The sequence below is a fragment of the Panthera tigris genome, chromosome F2 (assembly GCF_018350195.1).
Source record: "Panthera tigris isolate Pti1 chromosome F2, P.tigris_Pti1_mat1.1, whole genome shotgun sequence".
Taxonomy (NCBI): Eukaryota; Metazoa; Chordata; class Mammalia; order Carnivora; family Felidae; genus Panthera; species Panthera tigris.
In genome coordinates this window covers 73,031,571-73,059,248 of record NC_056676.1, presented here as the reverse complement: position 1 = coordinate 73,059,248, position 27,678 = coordinate 73,031,571, and the positions used below count along the sequence as shown (strand labels likewise).

Genomic DNA, 27,678 nt, shown 5'->3' with positions numbered 1-27,678 from the left:
CTCTTTGCTGACAACTCAGCCTGGAGCCTGCTTCGGATTCTGTGTCTCCCTCTTTCTCTGCCCCTCCCCTGCTCATTCTCTCTCTCTCTCTCTCTCTCTCTCTCAAAAATAAAGAAAAACATTAAAAAAATTTAAAATAAAAAAAAAGAAAGAAAATGCCCAGGAGAATGACCGGCACACAGCGCTGTAGACAAGGACATAGGGCGAACCCTCACGTACAGTCGGATATTATTTTCCTATTTAGAAGCAGCGGTGATGCTGTGTTGGGAGCGAATCTCCCAGCCAAACAGCCAGAAAGCCTATGGGAGAGGCATTCCTGGTTTGTGACTATGCCCGCCTCCCCCTCCCAGATTCCCGGGTTTCTGCAGTTATGCGGGGCCACGGGAATAATTCTGGCACGGGCTCTAGGCAGGAGCGAGCGTGGCACTTTCTGCCAGAGCCCGTCAGTGGCCGCATAGTCCTCCAACTCTGTCCCTTCCGCTGCCACAATGAACCAACGACGAAGGAGCCCACAGGGACCGGACGGAGAGCTACAGGGCAGTGAAGCTCCCCAAGGGACTGTGGAGCAGAGCTCGTCACCAACGTGCAGCGAGTATTGATATAGACAAGAAATCGATTTCTGTTGCCCCATTCAACCCGATGAGGTTATGGAGTTCATCTGTTACCGCAGCATAACCTAACCTAATCCGAACTATTCAGAGCCTTCTGCAGGTTGTTTCTGACGACTGCCCAGGCGGTTTTCTCAAGGATATTCTGCATCAGTGTGCTTATTAACCCAACCTGTTTCCTCCAGGGGCCTGCTCGCCTGCTTCCAGACATGCCAGGCTTCCCGGGACCCGGTCCTCTGGTGAGGCTGTGTGTGGGCCTCACGTGCATTCTGTCCCTTTGGAACACAGGTGGGTCCGGTCTGAGTTCAAGAAGTGCCTGTTCTATATGCCGAGTCTGGGTTTTCACTGGGCTTTGGAGAATGGCAGCAGCTAACATGTCCGGTCAGAATCCTAAATGAGTCCCATCGAAACGGCGATGATGAATTCCCCATGTCTGGTTTTGTCCTCTGACTTCCTGCACCAGAGTCTCCGTTGCGCAACAGCATTATCTCCCCCGCCACTGTCACGCCTCTTGTCCAAACCACTGTCCTCTCTTTCCTGGACCATGAAGGGAGCTTTCTAAACCAGCCCCTGCTTCTCCTCCTGTCTCGCCATGACCTATTCTCCACTCACCAGCCTGGGCGATCTTTTCACAACTCTCGGCAAGTCACCTCCCAGGCTCCTCCCTCATTTCACCTGCCCCAAGTCATTCCGTGACTTCCTACTTCTCTCGGGAGCGTACCCCAAGTCCTTCGCATAGTCTGCACGACCCTGCCCACCTTGCCGTCCCCGGTTCCTACGATGCCCCGCCTCAGCGCTGGCTTTCGCTCAGTTCTTTAAAGTCGTACTCGTGCCCACCGCGTCCCCTGGCACACACACTGTCATCTACACTCTGCCGACCCCCCCCCCCCCCCCGCAGCCAGTTACATTCTACTCAAATACTATTCACCCTTCAGCCGCACATCACCTGCCAGGGAGAGCTTTCAGACCACTGAGATGAATCGGGCTCCCTGTTACACACCCTCAAAGCGCTCTTCAAAGTATTCTGCGTCATTCGTCGTAACATCTTTTTTTTATTTATTTTTTATTTTTTTTAATGTTTATTTATTTTTGAGACAGAGAGAGACAGAGCATGAACGGGGGAGGGGCAGAGAGAGAGGGAGACACAGAATGTGAAGCAGGCTCCAGGCTCTGAGCCGTCAGCCCAGAGCCCGACGCGGGGCTCGAACTCACAGACCGTGAGATCGTGACCTGAGCCGAAGTCGGCCGCTTAACCGACTGAGCCACCCAGGCGCCCCTGTCGTAATGTCTTTGAGTCTTCTTTTCCTTTACGTCGGCCTTCCCGACTAGACTATAAGCACCACAAGGATGGAGTCTGCACTCGCTTGTTCATCATGGTATCCCCGGCACCCAACACACGCGAAGCTTATTAAAGTCCAGCTGCTACGTAACATGGTCACAGTCGATCAATAAATACGCAGTGACTGAACTGAAACAGCCAACTACACGTGGCATGTTAAGCAAGGCACTTCGCCGTTTCCGATCATAGTCTTCTCGTCTTTAGGATGAGGGTTTTGGATCAAATTCTTTCTCGTGTCAAGCCTGGGTTATAGCTTCTCTGATGAGCGCTCTTTTATTTTAGTGTCTGCTGTGAAAGGAGAAGCCAAGAAGGAAAAGGTGATGACCCTCCTTCCTCCAACAGGTAAACGGGCAGGTGTGCCTGCCCCGCTCATTCTCAAACTCCTTGGCTTCTCCGAGCCTCACTGTTCCTATCTGTAAGATGGGGCTTGCGTCTGCAGCTTAGGCATTAACTGTCATAGTAAGAGTTCCTGGCAGTTGTGCTTGCTTTATGGCTCGTGGGACCCCTGGATTCCCGCGATCTTATTTAATCCACAAAGATCACCTCGCTCGATCAGCAATGGACCATTTCGCAATGGGAGGCATTGTCATGGGCTATCCCCATTTTTGCAATAAATTCCTCTTTCCTTGCCTCTTCTTTTTCTTTTTGGTGGTGCAAAATCTGCTCTGAAGCACGACCATGGATGCATTGCAACATAAGGAGCACACAGGAGGCAGGGGCCTGGCTGCCTTTTCCAATCTGTTGGTAAAGAAGCAAGATAATGGGGGTGGGGGCGCACAGCGGGGGAATTACTCTTTATCTTTTAAATTTTGATTTATTTACTTTTTTGTAGTGAGAGAGAGAGAGACAGAGCATGAGTGAGGGAGGGGCAGAGAGAGGGAGACACAGAATCTGAAACGGGCTCCAGGTTCCAAGCAGTCAGCACAGAACCTGACACGGGGCTCGAACTCAAAGACCGTGAGATCATGAGCTGAGCCGAAGTCGGATGCTTAACTGACTGAGCCAACCAGACACCCCTGTTTATTTACTTATTTTGAGAGAATGAGAGAGAGAGAGAGCTGAAGCAGGGGAAGGGCAGAGAGAGAGGGAGAGAAAGAATCCCAAGGAGATTCCTCCTTGTCAACGCAGACAAGCCGATGCGCGGCTCAAACTAAGGCACGAACTGTGGGATCATGACCGGAGCAAAAACCAAGAGCCAGACTCTTACTTAACCAACTGAGCCACCCCGACACCCCGTAATTTTACTTAGTTTCAATTAGTACATTCGTGTGCTTCCAGATGCGAAAAGGCAAAAGGAACAAAAGTGTACGAAGTGAAAATGGTCCCCAGCCAAGCGCTTCCCTTCCCCAGAGGACACAAGTGGTACCGATCTCTTGTGCATACGCAGGGTAATTTTCGATAAACATTTTCCTTATTTGAGCCGTCAGTTTTCTCCTCTTTAAATGGGGACAATTTGTGCCCCACAGGTAATCATAAAGGATGAACCGTGGTTAAACTAGTAAGCACGCAAAAAATATGAAAACTACCAACACTTTCTCTCTTACAGATACCGCTAAGGTGATCTTTTCATCCAAAAAGGGAACAGTCCCTTTCTATTGTCTGTCTGGCAATTTATTTGAGAAATGCTTCTGTACGGCCTCCTATGTAGAAATTTCTGCCTCAGGGGTGTTTCGTTCACGCGTCAAATACTGTTATCAAAATCCACCCACAGGTGTGCAATTATACAAAGGAATGATGGACATAATGTCCCCTTGGTGGAAGGAGTGGTGTTCAGGAAGGGGTTCTCGGTTAGGAAAGTTTGCACAGGGCCGGCCAGCCTCACAGCCTGTAGCACCCCTGTGGCCTGGAGCTCCAATCCCTCACCGGCACGGAGGTCTCTCTGTCCTTCCCGGCCAGGTCACAGGCGAGGTCGGCGGCTGCCACAATTGTCACTGGGGCGGCTTCCTGTAGACTCTTCAGGTGGAGTGCCCTTCAGAGCGCCAGACGGGAGAGCAGGCCGTGTGCCAGCTTTTGACCTGCTTGATCATAAATGTCTGTCTCAGAGTTCCGACTGTCGTCGCGTCACCCACCCCCCCCAGTAACCGTGTGTACGGGAGGGGACCCGTGGACCCCACCTGCCTCTGATCTCAACGCTCCAGTAGTTAACCAGGAAGCTTGGAGTCCTTGAAAAGCCAGGGAACACCCCAAAACATTCGTGCACAGATGAACGGATAAAGAAAATGCGGTATGTCCATTCAGGGGAATATCATGCAGCCTTAAAAAGGAAGATAATCTTGCCATATACATGATGGATGGTCCTGGAGGATATTATGCTACGTGAAGCCAGTCACAGAAGGACGAATACTACATGATGCCTCTTCTTCTAGGAGGTATCTAAAATCGTCACTCCTACAAGCAGAGAGTAGAAAGGGGGTTGCCAGAGGCAAAGGGAAGGAGGAAACAGGGCCACTGGTCAGGTACGGGGTATAACTACACACATCACGTCGCTTTCCTGGGCCTCAGTTTCCCCATCCTTCAAAGGGAATGTCGGACAAGATACTTGCAAAGGATGTTACGAATTGTGCACGGCTGCTTTTCCACAATCCTGTTTCGTTCATGAGAACTTTTATTTCAGTGTCTGGAAACGAAGACATTCAAAAGGAAAAAGAGGCAGCCATCCTTGGCACGACGGGTAACTAAGCCAGCCTTGAATCCTGACTTGCTCTGTAGCTCTGGAACTTGGTTTTCAGCCTGTCTGTGCCTTGGTTTTTCCATCTATAAAATGGGCATAAAGCACCCCCCCCCCCGGAATGAAACACGAAACATAATCATTCCGACAGTAATAGGAACAAATGCGGTATGTTCATAATGCCACCTAACCCCAAACCACCGATTCTCTAGGTCACGGCTTTCCAGCCACTTCCACAGGGAGGCCCTCTCGAGAGTGCCCCCTAGACCAGGCCGGGCGTCCTGAGGGAGGAGCTCGTGGCATCCTGCTAGGCCCCGTCTGCTGCCCCTCACATGTGATTACCCTCCTCCTGCCCGGGGCACAGACAGCAAACCCCACAGAGGCGGAAACCTGTCTCCCTCTCTCTCTCTCAACTCCCAGCATGATTGCACGGCCCTCAGTGAGTGTTTGTTGAATGAATAAAGAATGAACGTACGCTTAGGCATTTCAAGATGTCCTGTGACGTTTTCTTCGCTAGCACGAACTTCACCGAGCCGGCCAGTGGCCTGCTCTCATGACAAGGCCACTTGTCTGCAGCTCTTAGGAAGCAGGTTCTGGGCTCTCTTGTTTAGGCAAGCTTCTTCTCCACTCTGAGCCTCAGCTTCCTGATCCATAAAGGGTTGGGGTAGATTAGGCCCCCTGCCTGGGGATCACCTGCCTGTTTGTTAAAATGTGAATTTCTAGGCCAAGGTCGGCCTAAGGAGACTCGAGTATCGGGGGGGGAGGAGTCTGCCTTCTCACACCGCAGGTGATTCCACCCTTCTCTAAGCCCAAGGCCGCTGCGCCGAGGCCCCTAAGTCTCTTCCAGCGATGAGTCTCCCCTGAAGTCTTTCTCTCCCCAGTGTCTGGCTTTGGAGGAGAAGAGAGGAAGGAAAAGGGGGTGGCTTTTCTCGACACCACAGGTGAGTCCCTGCCTCCCTTCGGGGCTCCGTGGGCAGGCCGGCTAAGGGAGCCTCCTCCCCGCCCCCACGTCTCCAGACCCCCACTCATAATCCCCACAGCCTCAGTCTTTAGATTGCGTGATCCACACAATTATCCAAGCATTAAGCACTGAGAACCGCCTTGTTAGTGAAAATATAAAGAGGCGCGTTAACCACTCTATCCGCCTCATCTACTGCTATCCCGAATCTTCAGGAAAGAGCCTGCGAGGGGCGGGTCTTAACCTGGCAAGGTCTCTCCACTCAGCTGCACACTCCCAATATCTGGGGGAGTGACCCACTGGTTGATTGATTTTGGTGTTGATGTCTGGGCCGCATCCCAGACCTGTTAGATCCGGATCTCTGAAGAGGGAGTCCGAGCATCAGAATAGCAGAATGAAAAAAATAAATAAAACTAAACGTTTTTCTCCGCGTGATGCCAGGTGCCCAGCCAGGGCATCGTCTGTTCGACCACGTAGTCAGTTCCAAACGCAGTGGGGTTGAGAAACCTTGCCTCCGTGGCTTCTCACGGTCGAGGAGCCTTGCCTCCGTGGGCTTCCCATCACACACGGGCATCGCCACCGATCTCTACTGTCCCCAAATGCAGAGATAAATTATTCACAAAGGGAGCGCTCCCGTCCTTCACGGGGACTTGTCTTCTCTAACTTGTCATGATGTATGCCGCTGGCTGTCACCTCCTGAGGACGAGAACTGCCTTTTATCTCCGGACTCCGTGTGCCCGGCAGTGGGGATGAGCTCCGGAAACGTCCAAAGACGAGGCACAGGTGCCTGAATGTCGGCATCGGGGAACTTCTGTTGTCGAAAAAAGCCTGCTGGTGACAGTATCTGCAAATCTCTTCTAGAACTGCCCGCAAGGTCAGTCGATCTGTCCGCGCTGAACCTGACAGAGCTGGTGAACGGGATGCTGAGCAGAGCTTTAAAAGGTGACCTTCGTCGGGGCCCCCGGGTGGCTCTGTGGGTTGAGCATCTGACTCTTGATTTCGGTGTAGGTCATGACCTCACGGTGCGTGATCTCGAGTCCCGCATCAGACTCCAGGCTGGCAGGTGGATCCTACTTGGGATTCTCTCTCCCTCTCTCTCTGTCCCTCCCCCACTTGCTCTCTCTCTCTCTCTCTCTCTCTCAAAATAAACAAACATTAAAAAAAATTTTTTTAAGGATAACCTTTTTTAAAAAGCCCAGTCCAGGCACACGTTGGTCTTGTGCCTACTTCCCTTCTGGAGGGTCTGCAGTCTGGGCAAGACAAGTCACATCTCTGCCTGCCGGCTCCTCCCTGCTCAGATGGAAGGCGTGGTGTCCTCCCGGACCCCTGATGAGACTGAAAACATCCACATGAAGTAGGAGGCTGGCCAACAGCTTGAGAGCGAGCTGCACCCCAGACATGGCACCCGGACAGACATTTCTAATCACACCTGCCCTGCGAGAGAGCCACCAGGGCTTAGGGACAGATCGGAAACACAGCCAAGGGACAGGTCCTTCTGCAATTTGGGTTTTGCTTATATTCAATTTTGCGCAGTAACTTCCATTTTTGTTCCTTTATTGTATATTTTTGTCATTTATTTTTATTATTTGCTCACCATCTTTTTTTTTTAAATTTTTTTAATGTGTATTTTATTTTTGAGAGAGAGAGAAAGAGAGAGTGTGAGCAGGGGAGGGGCAGAGAGAGAGAGAGACACAGAATCCAAAGCAGGCTCCAGGCTCTGAGCTGTCAGCACAGAGCCCGATGTGAGGCTTGAACCCACAGACTCTGAAATCATGACCTGAGCCCAAGTCGGACGCTCAACTGACTGAGCCACCCAGGCGCCCCTCATCATCTTTTTAATTTCTATCTATTTACTAATTGGTAGTATTCTTATTGTCAGTAAGCATTTGACTTCTTTATCTCACTATCTCTGGCAGATACGAAGAAGTTCTTCTCCCTGCTAAGCATCACCTCCTACAGTTCCGTGGCCTTCCACAAGTTTTCCGTGGCCATTTACAACAGTAAGTGCCCCCCGGCTCTGCTGGGCGGAGGTGATGGTGAGCGACGGGCCGGCAGGGCCAGGTTCTGTCTCAGGATTGCCGTGTGGATCGTGTCTCTTCACAGTTTCTAACCTGAAGGCTGTGGACCCGGCCAGGTTCCCCACCCGGTACTGTTACTGTCTGAACAACCGGACCAATGACTTATCAGGTGGGTGGAGCCACTCCCCCAACCCCCCCAGGCTTGCGGCTTTCCTGATGTCGCTTGTGCCCTTTCAGATGAGTTTGAATTAACTTCCTTTCTCCCTGGAGTGAAATAAGACAGTAATATCTATTATGCTTAAACGTGTGCACACTTCACTGTCACAGAAAGTGCTTTCCTTGGTTTTTATCTTAGAGAAATAGGCATGACTGAACAAACGGGCAAGAACAAAATGTTCATGCTGCGTTGTTTTAAGAGAAAAAGTGGAGAACAACATACCTACGTATCATTAATAAAAATGGTTAGTTGCGTGTATAAACTTTGGAAAACAGCCATAGGCATTGCATAAATGAATGGGTGTGGCCAGATTTGGCCCATGTATGGAAACATTTCCATGATATTTTTTTTCTTTTAAGTTTTCTTTCTTTCTTTATTTTGAGAGAGAGAGAGAGTGTGTAGGGGAGGGGCAGAGAGAGAGGGACAGAGAGAATCCCAAGCAGGCTCTGCACTGTCAGCACAGAGCCTGATGCAGGGCTCGAACCCACGAACTGTGAGATCTTGACCTGAGCCCAAATCAAGAGTCAGGCAGTTAACCGACTGAGCCACCCAGGCGCGCCTCCGTGACATTTTTAATTAGAAAAAGAGAGTTACAAAATAATGCATAGAATACACTGTCATTGGTGAAGAGACACATACCTGGATGCCAGGTAAGCGGTTACCCCATGAAAGAAGCTTGTGTTGCGTGTTTGGCAGCAGAAGAGGGTTGGTTAAGGGGGCTTGGATTCATCTGGTCTTTTTTTTTTTCAATGCGAGTATATTCACGTATTACTTTTATAATTGAAATTTAAAACTATTCGGTGCTCCTTCTGTTTAGAGAATCCTGCAAGGCGAAACTGAGAATTACTCTCTCAATGCTCATTCGCCCATCTAGTGATTCTGTACTGGGCGCATGTTGTTAGCCAGACCCTCTTCTAGGTGTGAGGGCCCCCACTGAGCAAAGCAGGTGCACACCCCCTGCTCTCATGAACTTGGGCTCTATAGGAAGGGACAGAGAGTCAATGGGTACACCAAAAACACCTGGTATCTTGGCCGATAGCATGACCGTGAGAACAATAAAGCAGGAGACAGGGTGAGGAGGGAAGTGGTAATGGGCTCAGCTGTGGTGTGTAGCGTGGTCAGAAAAGTCCTTGCTAAGGAGGCAGGAAGTGGAGAGACAACCCTGTGGTATCTGGGGACTGAGAGTTCCAGGCAAAAGCCCCGACAGCGGGGTGAGGACTGGAGAGGCCAGCATGGCTGGAGCAGGCAAGCCAGCGCCGACAGTCATGGGAAATGAGCTCAAGGTTGTGGGGGCAAAGCAGGGAGGGGATCGGGGATCGAGTAGAAGTTTATAGTCCACTGCGAGGATTTGGATTCTCACCCTGAATAAGAAGGAAGCCAATGTGGGGGCACCTGGGTGGCTCAGCTGGGTAGGCGGCTGACTCTTGATTCGGCTCAGGTCATGATCCCACAGTTCGTGAGGTCGAGCCCCACATCCGGCTGTGTGCCGACCGTGTGGAGCCTGCTTGGGATTCTCTCTCTCCCTCTCTCTCTCTCTTTCTCTCTCCCTCTCTCTCTCTCTCTTCCCCTCTGCCTCTCTCCCCCACTCGTGCTCTCTGTCTCTTAAATGAAAAAAATTTTTGAAGAAAATAATGTATTATGAAGTCAAAATGACAGATGGCAGGGACAATATAATCAAAAAAATCAGAGGGGTGCCTGGGTGGCTCAGTTGGTTAAGCAGCTCACTCTTGATTTCGGCTCAGGTCATGATCTCACAGTTCATGGGTTCAAGCCCTGTGCTGGGCTTTGTGCTGACAGCTCAGAGCCTGGAGCCTGCTTTGGATTCTGTGCCTCCGTCTCTCTCTGCCCCTTCCCTGCTTGTGCTCTTTCTCTCTCTTTCTCTCAAAAATAAATGAAAACATTCAATTTTTTTTTTAATCAGAAACACCTGATGTCCCAACATCCATAGGTAATCCCATTACCCAAGGTGGTCTAAACCACCTCTCTAACCTGCCTGCCTAAGCCATCTGTCAGCTAGTTATCTAGCCTACCTGTCTACCGCCCCACCTACCCCATCCATCTACCCATCCAACTTTGCATTCTGTATATTATTTAGAAGATAAGCCAGGCTAGTATGACAAATGACCCCAAAACAAGGCGGCTTACAGAGGGTAGAAGGTAATAGCTTTTGTGTGTGGCCATCTGGGTAAATATACCAGGGCTGCTCTGATGGTATGATGGTGTAGGGGGCCCAGGGTCCTTCTAGCTTGTTGCCCTGCCTCCCATGATGCATTGCCCTTGTTCTCATAGTCCAAGATGGTTGGCCCCCGCATCCACATCCCAGCAACAAGGAAGAGGAAGAAAGGAACCAAAGACATGCCCGCCCACTATAGAAACTCACAGTCTGGAAACCTTCCACATGCTTCTTCCCACATTCAGTTGCCCAGAATTTAGCCCTATGGCCACACCCCCCGGCAAGCAGGCTCAAAAATGTCGTTTTTAAGCTACGTTAAACCTGGTTGTGCCCAACTGAAATTTCATGTTCTCTTGCGAAAGGAAGGTGGGAGAATGGATATTGAGAGAAAACCTTCCATATGTACCATGTTTTCTATGTAGCATTGTAATCCGCCTTTAAGCCAATCTGTATGTCTTAAAAACCGTCCTATTCCAATGAATATAAATACGCCACATCCTTCGTATGAATTCATAGCATTGGTTGCAAGAATGTACCATAAGGGACTTAATTTGTCTCTTCTTGATAGAAACTTCGTTTATCCCCCCGTGTTTGTACGATTATCAACAACGCTGTACCTGTGTACGATCGCTTGAGTACGTACCCAGTTATGCTGGAGGATATTGTCCTTGACAGGGAAACAATTGTGCAGTGATTCAAATTGCTAAAATGTTCTCTAGACACCTGGCATGAGTTTAGACCCCTACCGATAACGTTTGAGAGCGCGTGTTTTTCCCCCACCCTTGCCGACATGAAGTACTAAGTCACATTCTTAAATCATTACCAGTTGGATAGGCAAAAGGTTGTTTCCCCTATTTTCTGTTTATATATGAAAGTAGTCAGAAATCACTCATCTGGAGGCATGGCTAAGTTAGATGATTCAGATTTTCATCAAAACAAAGAATATTGGTGAGGTAATGATAGCTGATTTTCTTCCAAGCCTAATAAGGGGATTGTAAACAGCCATTCTGAAGGGAGAGTTCGCGCAGTGTGTTGAGTAAGGGATTGCTCGAGCAGCGGTGGGAAAAGTGGGAAGAGTGGGCGCTTTGGCCCAACATAGACCTCAGTTCAAATTCAAGCTCCACCACATCCTCTGGCACCTTGGGAAAGTTCCATGATCTCTCCGAAACTTGGGCAGCACCTGGATTCCATCCTTGATGTCCTGCCTCTAGACCCACGGTCTTAGCTTCTATGCAATGGTAGTAGCAGATTGCCGTTTACTGCTCTGCCTCTGAGTCTCTCTCTCCCACGAATCTCAGCTTCAGGCGGGCAGAGATGGGGTCTCACACAATCCTTCAGTCCCGAGCAGGTGTCTGACACCCTGCAAACAGTCAATAAATATTCATGGTATAAATGAATTAATAAAAAAAGACATTTAAGAAGTAGGAAGGAAATGGATGGAAGGAGTCATGAAATGCCACCCTTCCTCACTTTCCATAACATGACCAAGGACAGGCTGATCTAAAGAGACACGGGAAGGAGGCGTTCTTCTGCATGGCCACGTGTCCACATCTGCATCTGTGTACGACCGCCTGTCCCCTCTGGGAGACTGAGCGTGTGACCGTGCATGTGTGGTAAGATCACACGATGGTTCTGGTTCCCTTAGAGGAATGTCCGCCTCCTCTTGGCCTCGTGCGCGGCACATTCCATTGGTTGTCACGTGACATTTTCCCGCTGCTCCCGGTTCCGCATTTTCAGTCCTCTGTGTTCTATATTTTCTTTTTTTTAAATTTTTTTTAATGTTTATTTTTGAGACAGAGAGAGACAGAGCATGAACGGGGGAGGGGCAGAGAGAGAAGGAGACACAGAATCGGAAGCAGGCTCCAGGCTCTGAGCCATCAGCCCAGAGCCTGACGCAGAGCTCGAACTCACAAACCGTGAGATCGTGACCTGAGCTGAAGTCGGACGCTCAACCGACTGAGCCACCCAGGTGCCCCTATATTTTCAAGTCACCTTGTCCCCCACTGAAGCTCATAATCCCATTGAGTAAAGGAAGTGTTTTCCAAAGCATGACAGGAAATTACCCAGATGGCACCGGAAGCTTCCCCCTTACTGTTTGGGGCTCCTAAAATTCATGCCCGTTTTGGAAGCCACATGTGCACTGGATCCTGGAAAACCACAAGCGAATAGTAGAGGAAGTCGCAGTGCTTTGCCTGCACATGTATCGGGAGCTTTCGTTGGTCAATGGCACCCACTGTGTCAAGCAATGGCCCTGTTTAAATCCTGCTCAGAGAGAAAGTTCACAAAGATTTGGACCCTGAAATGTGACATTCTCCCAACATCCTCCCTTAGCATTCTTCACAAGTGGGCACAGGAGCAGAAGTCCCCGGTTCTATTTTGTATAGGCTTCCCGTCTCTTTATAACCCACCATTAACGTTTATCTCACTTTTTGAAAATCCAAAATTATGTAAATTCCTGTTGCCTGACTGTGGGGTCGCTTCCTGTCGGATAGATTTGGTATACTAAAGCAACTTGATGAGATAATAGGGGACCACAAATGAGAACAACCATTATTCAGTAATGCGGCTTTTCCACAGACGTTTGGTGTTGGCATAGAGGGATTCGGAGGGAGAGAGCAGTGGGAGGGGAAATGATGGTGGATCCAGAAGTTTTCTCCTGGAATTGAGACATCTTAATAATTAGTAATATTTCTAATGATCGTTAGATCATCGTTAACATGATCGTTAACATCCCTCAACAAACGGAGCGAAATCAAACTCGTAACATTTACTCTGAAAAGTCCAAACACACTACACTTTTCCGCCCAAGTCTCCAGATCGGAACCGTAAACCTCCTCGATCCTTCTTGCAGATTTCACGGCGCTGCTGGTGGATGTCGTTGGAAATTCTACCAGCTACCTCACAGAGATTTTCAAGTCAACCTCAATCCTCTCAGGTGTGTTCATCTTGAAAACTCTTGAAAAATTGGAGATTCGGCGAATTGGCGTCCATCAAGGGTGTATCAGTCAAAGCTGGTAGACTCCCCACCCCAAGCCCTGGCACAGGCCGGGCTGCCCGGAACCTCTGTGTGTGTTTCATTTAGACAATCAATGTGGCCCAGTTGCCACCACTAATATTTGAAGACTCCATCTTTCAGTCAGAGCTATTCCTGGTATCGAAGACCTTGGAGGAAGAGTCCGAGGCTCAAAGTTAGGGGAATCCAGGCAGACTCAAGAAAACAGCTTCTACTGGATAGCTACCCTCCCATTTCAAAGATGAGAAAACGGGGATTTAGAGAGGTTGCCTGTTTTGCTCAAGGTTAGTTCAGAATGTAGAATTCGATCTATATGCAGCCTAAGCCCATGTCCGGCATACAGCTGAGAAGGATCTGCCTCTTTCACAAGATGGCTTCATGTAACCCCCAGGCAATTCACATTCGCCCAGGGACCCACTGTGCAAAGCACATTTCTAGTCAACTGCCCGCACATGGACTCATCAGAAGGCTGGTGTGCTGCACCATGCAGCAATTACTGTGCTAGAAACAGTGGGGAGCCAGAAAGAGAAATAATAATAGATATCATTAGCCACTAAGGACTCTTCCAGGGCTTTCCACGTTTTCCCTCATTGGATCCTAACTACAGCCTTGTGGAATAACTACATGTTTATCCCCACTTTACGGGTAAGGAAACTATTGCATATGAGGTCAAGTGACTTGCCCAAGATTATTCTACAGAAATGGAATTCTAACCCAGGCAATCTGGCTCTCTAAAGCCCATCCTCTTGCTTACTATGCTAATGTATATAATAGCGAGACCCCCCCCCATTACCAGCGATAATTATTATTATGACGATTTACCGAGCTTCTCCATCTGCCAGGCACCATACTTGTTACCCAAACTCACACAAAACCTTCCATCTCATGGAGATTGGGGGATTTGGAAAGTCCACAGAAGCGAGTGTGGAATTCAAATATTCACCATTTTAAAGATGGGTAAACTGAGTCCTAGAGAGGTCAAGCAGTTCGCTCATGGCCATAAAGCTGGTAAATGGCAGCGGTGATGTTGTAACACTGGTAGTTGACCCCAGAGGCTGTGTCCTTAGCCATTATATTATAATGCACGCCCCCCCCCAAAAAAAACCCCAGAAAATCAGGGCTGCCTTAAAAGGAAGAAGTTATCCTTATTTTCCTATAACATCCTGAGCTAGGGATTTCCAGCTTAATTTCCATTTCAGCCAAAGACTTAAAGCTTCGGAACCATTGCTAAGCCTTGTGTACTCGTTTGTCTTCCAGTGAGTCAGACAAATGAATCCGACTGCACCTTCATCTGTATGATGACAGGAAAGTCAGGTGAACCAGCAGCCATTCTTTGACAAGCTCTCTGAGCTGAGACATAAGCCGAACCCTCCAGCAGGTGAACCCAAGATTTGATCCTGTGGGTGTGGTTTTTGTAGGACGGAACCTTTCTGACTTCTGGGAGGTGGCAGAGAAATCTCCTGTTATCAACTACACATTTACCAGCAGCATGCCTGGTGGTCCAGGTGAGTGTGAACCCCCCAGACTCCTACTGTCGTCTGCAGAGCAGGGGCGCAGCCGGCAGACTGAAGACTGAATTCTGCCCTCACAGGTTAGCTATACTGTGCTAAAATCAAAGGTTTTGGCCATTAAAGAAAAGTAATCTCTGGATTCTGTTACAAAAGAAGATCTGGTGACCAAGAAACAACGGGAGTTGAGTAGCCGCTGTCCCCATCCCTCCTATTAGAAGGGACACCTTTCTCCTTTTTTCCAGAGCCCTGTCTACTCCCTGTTACCTCGCTTTTTTTTTTTTTTTCATATTAACTACCTGGCTTTTGTAGGTAATTGAATTTGTGACCTTGTTATAGACATTGTCACCCTATAATACTCAGCTGCTACCCAACTGTCCTCTACGCCTCTGAAAACACCTAGCCATCTGTTGGGCTTTTCCCTGGCACCAGGTGGCCTTTTTAGAACCACCTTTAAGCCTTCTTTTGTCCCTACACTTAACTGTCACTTCTAGCTGAATGAAGTTTCTTGAACCTGGCTGGTCCTCCAAGATTATCGGCTGCTTACCTCAGTTCCAGTCCTTGCCATCTACCTTTGAATTAGAATAGCCTCTGAGCCAGTTTTCCTGGACCCAGCCTCTTATTTATTTAAAATATCCATTCATTGGGGTGCCTGGGTGGCTTAGTTGGTTGAGTGTCCAACTTCAGCTCAGGTCATGATCTTGTGGTCTGTGAGTTCGAGCCCCGCGTTGACTCTGTGCTGACAGCTCAGAGCCTAGAGCCTGCTTCAGATTCTGTGTCTTCCTCTCTCTCTGCCCCTCCCCTGCTCATGCTCTGTCTCTCTCTGTCTCTGAAATAAATAAACATAAAAAAAAATTAAAATACCCATTTACTGCCATAAGAGTGATAGTCTTGAAATACGATTAGGTTTTGTCTCCTCACTGCTCAGAACTAAGTCAAGATCAGAGGGTCCAAAGTACTTATCTTGGAGTATACATTTTTCTGGAATTATATTCAGCCTCATCTGCTCTCTTCCTTTGAATCTTCTGTTCAAATGACATTGAAATTCCTGCCTCTTCTTGCGGATGGCATCTACCTCCCATGCCTCTGCTGCCTTGCTCAGCCTGGAACTCTTTCCCCACTTTTCCATATTTCAGCACCCAATTTATCTGTCAATCCCCAGCTCAGCTGCTGCCTCCCCCTTCCTAAAAATCTCCCAATCAAAATTTGTCTTCTATCTCTATGACTCTGCACCATGGCGCTTGTACGTCATTTGGACTCTGTGTTAACTCCAGGTTGGATCACAGGTGACTTTCCATGTGTGTCTGCTCCCTGAGTGGTCATTGATGGCAGACACCAAATCTCTTTCAGCCTCACAATCTTCCTCCCCTCTCCCTTCCCCCTGGCATGTATCATGTACATAGTAGGTTCTTCATCAGGGTTTCTCGGCATGAAATGAAATTTACAGTAAATCTCCAGTTCCACTGGAGTTGGCTGCCGTGATTTGCATCTTGTAGCTGCATTTATTTATCTTAGTTATGCTAAGGAAGGAAGCTCGTCTCTTGTGGAACGAGGCTGCTTGATAAGGGGATAAAATGGGCATTTGGTGGGTTCCCTTCTCCTACTTGATTCTGAGGACAGATCTGAGGATTGAGTGAATGTCACTTCTTTAGAGTCCTTCCATGACCTTCCCACCCCAGTCTCAACTGTGTGTCTTCTTTGTGCTCCTTTATAAAGCACAAATGCTTGGGAAGAGAGAACATATGTACAAGTGGACTCATATTTACAAGGTTGATGTGCCCGATAGCCAGTCAGTCACCTGGCTGAGTGACGGTTTGATTGGGAGGCACTTATCCATGAGTATGATTCATCTGGAAACAAGGACAGGGCCTCTGGTGCATGTGGGTATTACCGAGCCCAGAAGTAAGGCAGGAGAGAAGAAATAAGGCTGCAGGGCCACATCTTAAGCATTGCACAGGATGTTCCGTACACAATGACCCACCAAAGGGGCAAGCAGGGGCTGAAATCTCACCAGTGAGCAGGTCGGCCTTCGTCCACCCAGAAGGGACCCGATGGACCAGTGGGGGCCTGTCATCCTAACGTGCCGTCCCCACCATTCAAGTCTTCCCAACTGGAGAGAGAAGGTAAAATTAACACTCGAGCCCTGTCCTCCATTTCTCCACGGAGCACCCAAGGAGGCCAGGTAGATTTCCCCCTGAATTGAGCCTTCCTGCAGTCTCTGTGAGAGCCTGTCTTTCAAGAAGCTTCCACCTGGCACCATCTGATTCTGTTCACAGTGCTTCCTCACACAGTGTTTTTGGAAATTGATATTTTAACTTACTTTGCCATTCAAAAAAGAAACCCTCCTCTTTGGTGATATAGGGTACTGTTCCAAGTAAGGTTCGAAACTCAGCATTCAGTACATTTGTTGTCCAATGACCTTTCAAGAGCTTGACGGTTCTGTGTCCAAAGTGTCAACCATATGAAAGCTGCCCTTGAAAATCAATCTCCCTTCACATACAGCTACCAAGGGCTCGTCTGTGACTTCAATGCCCACACCCACAAGCCAGCAAACACTACCAAGGACAAGCCCCCCGCACGGAGCCCAGAGCACCGGAGTGTCCTCTCTGAGAACTGTTCCCTGGACAGAGACAACTCCTCTTGCAAAGGGAGAGCAGACCCAGAACCCAGGAAGCCTTCCTGAGCTTCACTCCAGGACCGCGGCCACGCGGGGCAGCGCCTCCCCAACCCCAGCCTTGGGTAAGAAGCCTTCTCTCCCTTTCCCCTCCTGTCCTGTTTCTCCCTCCTAGTCCCCCTAGGCTCACGTAAATAAATAAAGTCCTTCCTTTCTCCCTTCTCCAGAGACCTCTTTCTTTTTCAACATCCCTTAAATAAGAGAGCGACGTGAGCCAGTATGGATTCCATACAGACAAGCCAAAGCGGCAAATATCATTGGCATAACGTCCTGCTAATCCTCACGTGTATGGCTTTTATTCTGAAATAGTTTAAGACTCACAAGATGTTGCAAAAATAGTACAGAAGTCTCCCTGATCCCTCTCACCCAGCATCCCCCAATAAGCATATCATAAGAATATCTGACATAAGTGAAGCACATTGAAGGATAAGGTATTTTTATTTTGGCAAAGCACTTAGCAATATCTCTCCTGAAATGAGCACTAAATGGTGGACTTTTATGGCAGTGTTAGGCTGATTTAAAACTGGCTGGGTAATGATGCCAAGAATATGTTAACGACATGATGCCAGCATGGAAATCTGCCACGGACGGCGTGTCGGGGGTTCCTCCTTCCCCACCACCTTTGTGGACACCATCACTGGTGTCGCTGAAGATGAAAAGCTGTGCTCGTGCTATTTGGAAATAAGATACAACTGAGATAACTCCTTCGTTAAAAGCCAATAGTGCCTCAGTGAGTTCCGACAAGGGACCGGAGTCATAGGATTCATTCACTCATTCATTCATTCACCCACCCACTCATCAAGACGTGTATTTACTACCAGACTCCAGACTGGCTGTTGAAAAACGCAGCTCTATCAATGTTTCATTTCGTACTTGAGCTCGCAAACCAGGGAGGGAGACACAGGCATGTGAACTGAGAGTTACATCTAGCCTACAAAGAGCTATTGTCCTGGAGAGCCCAGTGAAGGGGCTTCTGGGAGGAGGTGAGAACAAGAATGAGGAAAAGCAATCAACTTCACCGACCAGAAAGTCGTTAGTACCATAGCCAGTATCTTGACAATTACCCATAATTAGAAAGTTTCCTAGAATAATATTTTTTAAAAATGATGTGATGGCTAGTGGCAAGAAAAATCGTAAAATACTTAGCTACAAGCCTAGCAAGAAAAGTGCTGGGTTTTATACAAGGAAAAACCATAAAACTTTAATGGGAGAAATACATACATATTTAAATAAATGATGAGATATCACTTCTCAGCCTTTTGGCTAAGATCGAGTGAAATAAAGGAAGTGATATACCATGTTCTGGATGAGAAATCTAAATATTTTTTTAAAAAATTTGTAATTTTTTAAAGGTGCATTTATTTTTGAGAGAGAGAGAGACGGGGAGAGGGAGAGAGGCAGAGTGTGGGCGATGGAGGGGCAGAGAGAGAGGGAGACAGAATCCAAAGCGGGCTCCAGGTTCTGAGCTGTCAGCACAGAGCCCAACGTGGGGCTCAAACTCACGAACCGTGAGATCATGACCTGAGCCGAACTTGGATGTTTAACCCACTGAGCCACCAGGCGCCCCAAGAAATCTGAATATTTTCAAGATGGCAATTGTTCCCAACTTAACTTACAGAGTTAAAGTTTTCCAAGGGGGTGACTTTTTTGTTTTGTTTTGTTTTTTAAGTTTATTTATTTTGAGAGAGAGAGGGAGAGAGAGAGAGAGAGAGAGAGAGAGAGAGAGAGAGCAGGGGAGGGGCAGAGAAAGAGGGAGAGACAGAGATTCCCAAGCAGGCTCCATGCTGTCAGCAGGGAGCCAGATGCAAGGCTCGAACCCATGAACCGTGAGATCATGACCTGAGCCAAAACCACGTGTCGGCTGCTTAACCAACTGAGCCACCCAGGCGCGCCCAACGGGTTATTTTTAAAAACTTGAAAAAAAGTTATTTTAATTCCTATCATGGAAATGAGCAAGAGAGAACCCCCAGCAATTGTTTCAAAGGCCACCAAGAGAAGATTGGTCTTCCTCAAATGCTGTGATATTGCATTGTTATCAGTGGCATTACCATCATCTCCATTTTGATGATAACACCAAAAAACAACGTGAAGTCACTTGTCCCAAATTTCACAACATGGGGGAGGCAGGAACAGAATTTCCCCTCCAGGTCTCCTTACCTCAAACCCCTTAACCTTTCCTCTAGATCATGAGATGAGAAATGTGCTCTTAACTTTGAGGGAACCCACTGTCCCCCTAACACACACTTTAGCTGATTGTTCGGACGTCCAAGGGATTTGCAGGTTTCTTTCTCGTTTTTTTAAAGATTTTTTTATGTTTATTTTTGAGACAGAGCGAGACAGAGTATGAGCAGGGGAAGGGCAGAGAGGGAGACACAGAATCTGAAGCAGGCTCCAGGCTCTGAGCTGTCAGCACAGAGCCCGACATGGGGCTCGAACCCACGAACTACAACATCATGACGTGAGGTGAAGTCAGACGCTCAACCGACTGAGCCACCCAGGTGCCCCAAGATTTTATTTTTAAGCAATCTCTACATCCAATGTGGGGCTCGAACTCACAACCCCGAGATCAAGAGTCACATGCTCTACTGACTGAGCCAGCCAGGTGCCCCTGGACGTGTCTTTCTTGTTGGTAATTAGGAAAATAAAGTTTACCGTGTTCCATTTATTCCAGGTCAGGGTAGGGCGTAAGTCCCTGGGTCATCTGTATTATGCATGCACATTACATTTGGTAACATTTCAACGTTTTGGTAATTTTATACCTGAATCAAAATGGTCAAGAATTAAAAGTCTTCTGTTACTGCCCCATGTGCAGCTACCAGGAGGGTGGCCCGGACTCCATGGGTGACAACCAGCAGTCAGGCGTGGACTTCCAACCTACCAGTGCCCTGGGCTCAGACCATGGGTGAGAAAGCACCCGGAGGGCCTCCCTGGGAAACATCATCCTCCACACCCACATCTCCTGCAGAGGCCATGACCACGTGGAGCCTTTCTGGGCCACCTGCTGGGGCAGCATCCACACAGGGCAGCTCATCCCAGGCCAGCCCAGCCTCAGGTAAGAGGGGATGTTCACTGAAGTTAGCATTGTCCATTTTGAAAACATTTTCTAAATTTTTATTTGTTTTATATTTTCTTATGTTTATTTTTGAGAGAGAGAGAGTATGAGAGGGGGAGGGACAGAGACAGAGGGAGACACAGAATCGGAAGCAGGCTCCAGGCCCCGAGCTGTCAGCACAGAGCCCGATGCGGGGCGCGAACTCGTGAACGGTGAGATCACGACCTGAGCCGAAGTCGGACGCTCCACCGACTGAGCCACCCAGGCGCCCCACATTTTCTAAATTTTTAAAATGTAATGCACACACAGAAAAGTAATAAACCGTAAGTTAGCACCATAATTAATAATCGTAAGGTGAACCCTCTCTTCCTTCTCTTTACCCCAACCCTTTTCTTCCCATCTTGGATGAGTGAGCGAATGAATGAATGAATGAATGAAAACTCCTTCTTCGCAGGAATCTCCCACATCCTCTCTCTTTTATGTGCCCACATTCCAATGTCTTCTGTTCCCTGGGTTTCACTGTCCACGAAACATGTGACCAGTAAAAGCCAACATTGTTCACTCCAGAGAATGTGACTGCCTTTTTGGTGGAGTATTATTAGGTATTAATGTTATTACATTAATTACATATACAAGCTGTATATGCAATGTAACGTAGCATGTTCATTAATTATGTACACAAATATAATTGTATATACATTAATACGTAATCATTTTTACTATCAGGAAAGCCTGAGTTCTAACAAAAGCAAGAGAAAAATTGTCAAATGTGATCCCAACTCTATATTTCTACGTGTATTTGTTTTTATGGGTGGGTAATAAATATACACAGAAAATAGAACATAGAACAAAATAAGACTGAAAAAACTTCACCACATATTAACCTTGACTATAACCGGGAAGTAGCTATGATTTTAATTTTTTTTCACTCCACTGACATGAATTTTCTATATTTTCTACTCCTCTAACCAAATACATAAGTTTTATTGTATTTGTTTTTGAAATCACATCCTCTGGAACCTGCAGCCCAAGGCCCTCCATCCACGCTCACCAGAGTCCCTACGTCGTAACACTCATCGTTGGTGTTTAGTGTCCATTAACTGGCCCTTCCTCCCTCTGGGCCACACTCTCCTCAAGGGCCTGAGTCTTTAATCTCCAGTTCTCAGGAGACACAGCAGGCACTCAGGAAAAGTGTGTCGAACTACCTGCATTTCGTAAGAAAGGGCCTAAGTGCCAAGTCTCGACTTGAGGCTCGAAATCGCAATTGCGCAAACAGACGCGGAAACGCAATTTTGATAGCTGTAATCGGAGTAGCGCCTCACATGATTGCACAGGAAAACTAAAAGCTAACGCCTTTGGTTTGGGCTAGCTGGATGCCAGCATCCAGCACGGCCCGAGGCCACGCGCTCTGGTCTTTATTTCAGACACAGCCGGGCTGGGACCCTGATTCCACCGTTGCTGTCTGTCCTTAGGCGGCTCTCTTGATCTCTCTGGGCCTGGGTTTTTCATCTTCAAAACGGGGGAGGCGATACCTGCTTTCAGAGTGGCTGTGAGGATTGGACCGGGTGGCCCGGGTGAGGTGTTGATCTCAGCACACAGCACCCTGGCACCACCCAGTCAATGGCCGCTCCTACTAACTGGTCCCACGGCACCCACAGCGCAGCATGGCCACAGCCCCCGGAGACGCACTTCCCCAAGGGCAGTGGCAAGCAGGACACCGCCAGAGCGGAGCATGCCTCTGCTCTCGCCCTGGGTCCCTTTCGTCTCTGATCACCTGCGAGTCTGCGGTCCTTTCGTTCAACTGTAACCAGCGATCACAGACTAGTGAACTCTGTGCTGGGGTTGCGCCGAGAGCCGCTCGGTTTCTAGAACCGCACAGAAACACGCCCCGGTAGCAAGCGTCAGTTGATGCCTTCCGGGTTCAGGGGCTTAGCTGATGAGTAGGAGCCCCGTGATTGAAGAGGAATCCAAAAAAGCTGTTGGCCTGCTTGGAGAAAATGGCAAGACTGCCCATGGAGCCTGGTGGACCCGATCTGCTCGCTAACCACTGTACTTCTTGGGTCTCGGAGAAGACGTCACCCGTCCCCAGCCCCCCATTTGCTGCTCAGGTGTGGGTCAGCCTCACCCCTGACCAATCTCCCCCTCCCTCACCCCCTGCCAGGAGGCTGTGTTATCAGGTTGGCCGGGGCCAGGATCTTGACCGCAAGGATCATGCCCCGAGGTGGCCCTTCACCAGGACTTTATGAGCATGATCAAGAGAATTGTTGAGATGAGCCCATGCTTGAGGGTGAAGATGTGCTGAGCGTGCATTCTGTCTCTTTCTGCCCCCTCCTTCTCTCTCTGTCTCTCTCAAAATAAATAAACTTTTGAAAAATTCCAAAAACAAAAACCACAAGCTTATACCTCTCTCATTTCCTCCCAGGAACCTTCACCCTTGGCACACAGACCCCGAATCCAACCAAGGCACCAGCCCCTAGATACCCACAAACAGGTAAGACCGTGCATCTGGGAAGAGAAACCCAACACCGTGTGGCTTTGGGGCAGGGGCACAAGAGGACAGGATCGCCTACAGGCTGACTGACCTGGTCACTGTACTTTACTGGTCCCCCCGGGAAAAGGGGCAGGAGAACTGGTTTATAAGTCTTGCTTATAAGCAAGTTATGAAATGGCCCTGTGCTTTGCATAAAGCACTCCCTCGTTCTAGGCCACAGTTTCCCTAGAGAACTTTCAAGAACTTTTCGTCCTGAAGGTGCTATGATTCTTTGGTTGTGTGTATAACCCAAGGCCAGTTCACGCTGACTTTGGCGAGGCCATTCTCGCCCCCTGCAGGTGACGCCCCGTTGGCCTGGCCATTTGCCCCTGGAGAGGAACCAGCCCTGGCCCCGGGACCCCACCAGGTTTCTAGTACGTACCAGCAGTCCGCCGCTCTGTGGCTTTTGTTTGTTTGCAACGAGGTTGTGTCGTGCCACAAAAAGAGGTCTGTTTGATAAATGTAGGTTCGGACCGCTGGGATTCAATCCTAGCTTTGCCATTTACTGCAGAGGGGGTCTCCTGCGCTCAGCTTCAGGAATTCAGGTCCCTCGACTGTGAAGAATAATAACAATCATTGCAGGCACTAAAACTGTCTTTATCCCTCCCGGGTTTTGGATTGAGTAAGATAATGTGTGTGGAAGAGATTTGGAACGACAGAGTTCCGCATAACTTCATCCAATCAACTTGTATCGAGTGAACGCCTATTGAGCTAGGGGCTGTGCGCTTAGCCAAACAGAGGCTGTTCCTTTAATGAGCCTGATGCCCACGGGGGCAGCAGAAGGGGTAAGGGGTAAAGGATGACTCCAAAACTCAACCTCCATTCCCCAGGTGCAATTTACTTGTGTTCCATTTTATTTTGTTATTATTTTTTATGTTTTTTTTTTTTTTTTTTTTTTTTTGAGAGAGAGAGAGAGAGAGACAGAACGTGAGTCGGGGAGGGGCAGAGAGAGAGGGAGACACAGAATCCGAAGCAGGCTCCAGGCTCCGAGCCGTCAGCACAGAGCCCAACACGGGGCTCGAACCCACGAACCGTGAGATCATGACCTGAGCCGAATTCAGACGCTCAACCGACTGAGCCATCCAGGTGCCCTGCTTTTTGTTCCATTTTAAAGGACACTCTGCCTTCCCCACCTCTGACACCTCGTTTTTATGGAATTCTCGAAGAGGCTTATGTCCAGGGCTTAATGGCTGGGTTTTCGAGATCCCTCACAGAGGCCCGGGGCTTCGGTGTCTGGGGATGCGTTGCATCTTTCCACTTTGGGATGCCTCACTCCCTTCCTTTCTGTTCTGTACGACAGAAATCGATACAAAGTGAGTCCTTCAAAGCGGCTTTGAATCCTCAGGCCCCTCCTACTCCTGGACGCCTTTCTATACTAGTTTTCTGAATGTTCCTGGACTCTCCAGTCATATGTCAGTGGAGCGTTATTAAATTCCTGGGGACGACACAGCCTCTTTTTTTCATACAGCAGAGATCTGCCTCCAACCCCTGCCCAACCTGCGGTGAATGGGCCTTTCAGACACAAAGCCATGATTATACTGCCGGCCCAAATTATAGCCATTTTCCCCCAGAGGTTCTAAAGAAACACATTATTGGAACAGATAAGGGCAGCTGTCAGCCTGAGTTTCAGAAAACAAGTTAACTGTATTTAAAACTATCTGTATGTATATCTTTTTCTGTATCTATATCTACTTATATAGCTCTGTATATCATCTATCTATCTATCTATCTCTGTGTTTCTATCCTTCTATCCAACCATCCATCTGATAAGCAATATAAGTATAAAATAAAGGGGTTTGACCACTTCCAATAAATGATTGTTTCCATTCACACACACACACACACACACACACAAATCATGCCGCAGAGTCTTTTGAGATTTACTCATTCATCCATTCAATGACTGTTTACTGAGCTCCTACTGTTTCCCAGGCACCGTGCTAAGCCTGTTTTTACTTTTTCTTTTTGCAATAATTCCGCAAGGTAGGTAGCGTTATCTTCATGAGGCAATTTCGGTGATCACTACAGATAAAACGTGACTCTATTTTGAGCCTAGATTTGTCGAATTCCAAAGCCTGTGCTCATCTCAACCTTCTAGGTTATCTCTCCCAAGATGCTCCATTTGTACAAAATAATCACAGTTTGAGGGGGAGATTGAGAAGTTTCTTTAGAGAAAAAGCGGTAAATGCTGTGTGCATGCAGAGAAGGAGAGATTAGCTCCATTTGGAGGAATTGTTGAAGAAGTTTCCACTGATTGAGAAAGAGGCATCTGGGGCGCCTGGGTGGTTCAGTCGGTTAAGCATCTGGACTCTTGATCTCGGCTCAGGTCATGGTCTCACGGTTCGTGAGTTCAGGCACCATATGGGGCTACATATGTTAAGTATGGAGCCTGCTTGGGATTCTCTCTCTGTCTCTTTCTCTCTCTCTCTCAGAATAAATAAACATAAAAAATTTAAAAAAGAAAGAGGCATCTGCACAGGGCTGCCTCTAAATATGCATTCTGCGCAGAGGCACAGCTTATGCAAAGGCACTGGGGCAGGAAAGGACGATGTTTCCCAGGGGCTGAGAAATTCCCTGTGGCTGGAGTTCTGATGCTACAAGAAAGAATGATGAGGAGTGAGGGTGCAGAGGCTGGCAAGGGGGAGGTCCCCAGGGCCATGGAAGGAGCGTGGACCTCTCCTCGGACAAGTGGAAGGGACGTGGTCAGATTTGTGGTGCAGAAAGTTTTCTCTGGCTGCAGAGTGGAGACTAAAGAGGGGAGGGGAGGAGCAGGGATACTGGTGAGGAGACTTGCACTAACCACAGCCACAGATGATGGGGGCTGGAGCTAGGAGCTGGTTGTGTGCATAAGGAGACTCGAGTGGTGCTCAAGAGACAGAATCAAGAGGATGTAATGATGGTAGAGTGACCACCAGGAGGTCACCAAACGTTATTCCCAAGTTTGAACGACTGAGCGGCAAAGTGCCATTTCCTGAGATGAAGAAGCCCGGGAGATGCTGGGAAGGGGAGAGGGGATGTGGATGCTGAGCCTCAGGAACGTTAAGGATGTTCAGACCGTAAAGTGTGGTGGTTACAAGCATAGGCTCCAGACTCAGGTCTTGCCAAGGTCACTATCTGCTGTAGAACTGATCAAACTGCAGAATCACTCAGACCCTCAGTGTCCTCTCCTATAAAATAGTACTTCTGATACCCACACGACATGCTTTCATGAGGATTAAATGAAATAATGTAGGTACAGAACTTAGGAAAGTACCCAATGTATATCACGTGCTCAGTAAGTTAAAGCAAAAAGTCATAGCATCTTTACAAAAATTGACAAATGCCCTGGAGGGTTTACTGTTCTAATTGACTCAGGATAAAATTCAAAATACATTTCCTTCCTACATTTTTAATGAAATCGTTCTCGAACATTATAAGCCCTCTCTCCACTTTAATAAATACACAACTGATAGATGAGTGGATAAAGAAGATGCTGTATGCATATACAATAGAATAGCACTCAGCCATAAAAAGAATGAAATCTCGCCCTTTGCAACAACACGGATGGAGCCAGAGAGTATAATGCGAAATGAAATTAAGTCAAAGAAAGACAAATACCATACGATTTCACTCATATATGGAATTTAGGAATCAAAACAAACAAAGGGAAAAAAACCAGAAAGAGAGAGAGAGAGGGAGAGAGAAACCAAGAAACAGACTCTTAACTCTAGAGAACAAACAGATGATTCCCAGAGGGGAAGTCGGGGGCGGGGGATGGGATACATAGGTGATGGGGATTAAGAGTACACTTATCTTCTTTTTTAGCATTTACTTATTTTTGAGAGAGAGAGAGAGAGACAGACAGACAGAGTGTGAGGGGGAGAGGGACAGAGAGAGAAACGGAGACACAGACTCCGAAGCAGGCTCCAGTCTCTGAGCTGTGAGCACAGAGCCCGTTGCGGGGCTCGAACTCACAAACCGTGAGATCATGACCTGAGCTGAAGTTGGACGCCCAATCGACCGAGCCACCCAGGTGCCCCAAGAGTACACTTATCTTGATGAACACGGAATAATATATGGAATTGTTGAATTACTATATTGTATGCCTTCAACTAATGTAACACTGTTAACTACACTGGAATTAAAAATAAAAATAAATAAATATATATATATATATGTATATATATTTATAAAACTGCTAAATTTTAATTTTCAAAAAGGTAAAAACATGACTCACAAAAATAAGAAATGAACACATGTCAGAAATATTATTCAACCATTAATTAACGAATTAAGATTTGTTCAATAGAGTTTGAGGAACGGGGATCTTTATAATCAATCCTAGGAATTTGGAAGCAAATTTGCTAACTGATATCCTACAGCAATAAATTCTTTTTTTTTTTTTTTTTTTTTTTTTACTGGACAAAAATCAATTGCACCTTGACCACATAAAATCCATTTACATTGTTATCAGTTAACCTCTTCAGAGTGGTAAAAACCTACTCGATAAATCAGTCAAAGGCACACAGTCTTATATAACCAGATAATCCCCAGAGTCTGCTGGACAATACCCAGAACGTATTTCCAGGTTCTAGATCCTTTTTCTTGATAGCAGCTAGTGACTCTTTGTTGGAAGATTATTATCAATATCCTAGTATAATCTTGGAATCACTAGAAGGTGAGCTCTGTAAGAGGAAGCCTCTTTTCCTTTCTTATTTAGTGTTGTATGTCTTGTGTCTATTCTGCCCAACATGCAGGGAATGTTCAATACATTTTTAGTAAATCAATAATCACTACCGTCTATTGTTTATTCCACACCAGGAACTTTGCAACATGCTTCGTACAAATCTTTTTCTCATTTAATCCTCCCGGTTATCATCTGGTAACGTATACCCATGCACGTGTACACAATCATGCCCACATACCCATGTCAAACACATA

General features: G+C 47.6%; 1 protein-coding gene across 1 annotated transcript in view; it reads left to right on the top strand.

The window, feature by feature from the left end:
* The first annotated feature begins 817 nt into the window (after nt 1–817).
* Nucleotides 818–27,678, top strand: part of HHLA1 (HERV-H LTR-associating 1) — a 33,549-nt gene continuing 6,688 nt past the window's right edge. The window contains exons 1-13 of the mRNA XM_007073813.1: nt 818–896; nt 2,230–2,289; nt 5,497–5,556; nt 6,435–6,515; nt 7,490–7,573; nt 7,677–7,760; nt 12,833–12,916; nt 14,252–14,308; nt 14,413–14,505; nt 17,005–17,241; nt 19,989–20,228; nt 22,651–22,719; nt 23,058–23,132. Of these exons, the coding sequence (XP_007073875.1) occupies nt 818–896; nt 2,230–2,289; nt 5,497–5,556; nt 6,435–6,515; nt 7,490–7,573; nt 7,677–7,760; nt 12,833–12,916; nt 14,252–14,308; nt 14,413–14,505; nt 17,005–17,241; nt 19,989–20,228; nt 22,651–22,719; nt 23,058–23,132 (1,303 nt within the window). The remainder of the gene's footprint in view (nt 897–2,229; nt 2,290–5,496; nt 5,557–6,434; nt 6,516–7,489; nt 7,574–7,676; nt 7,761–12,832; nt 12,917–14,251; nt 14,309–14,412; nt 14,506–17,004; nt 17,242–19,988; nt 20,229–22,650; nt 22,720–23,057; nt 23,133–27,678) is intronic.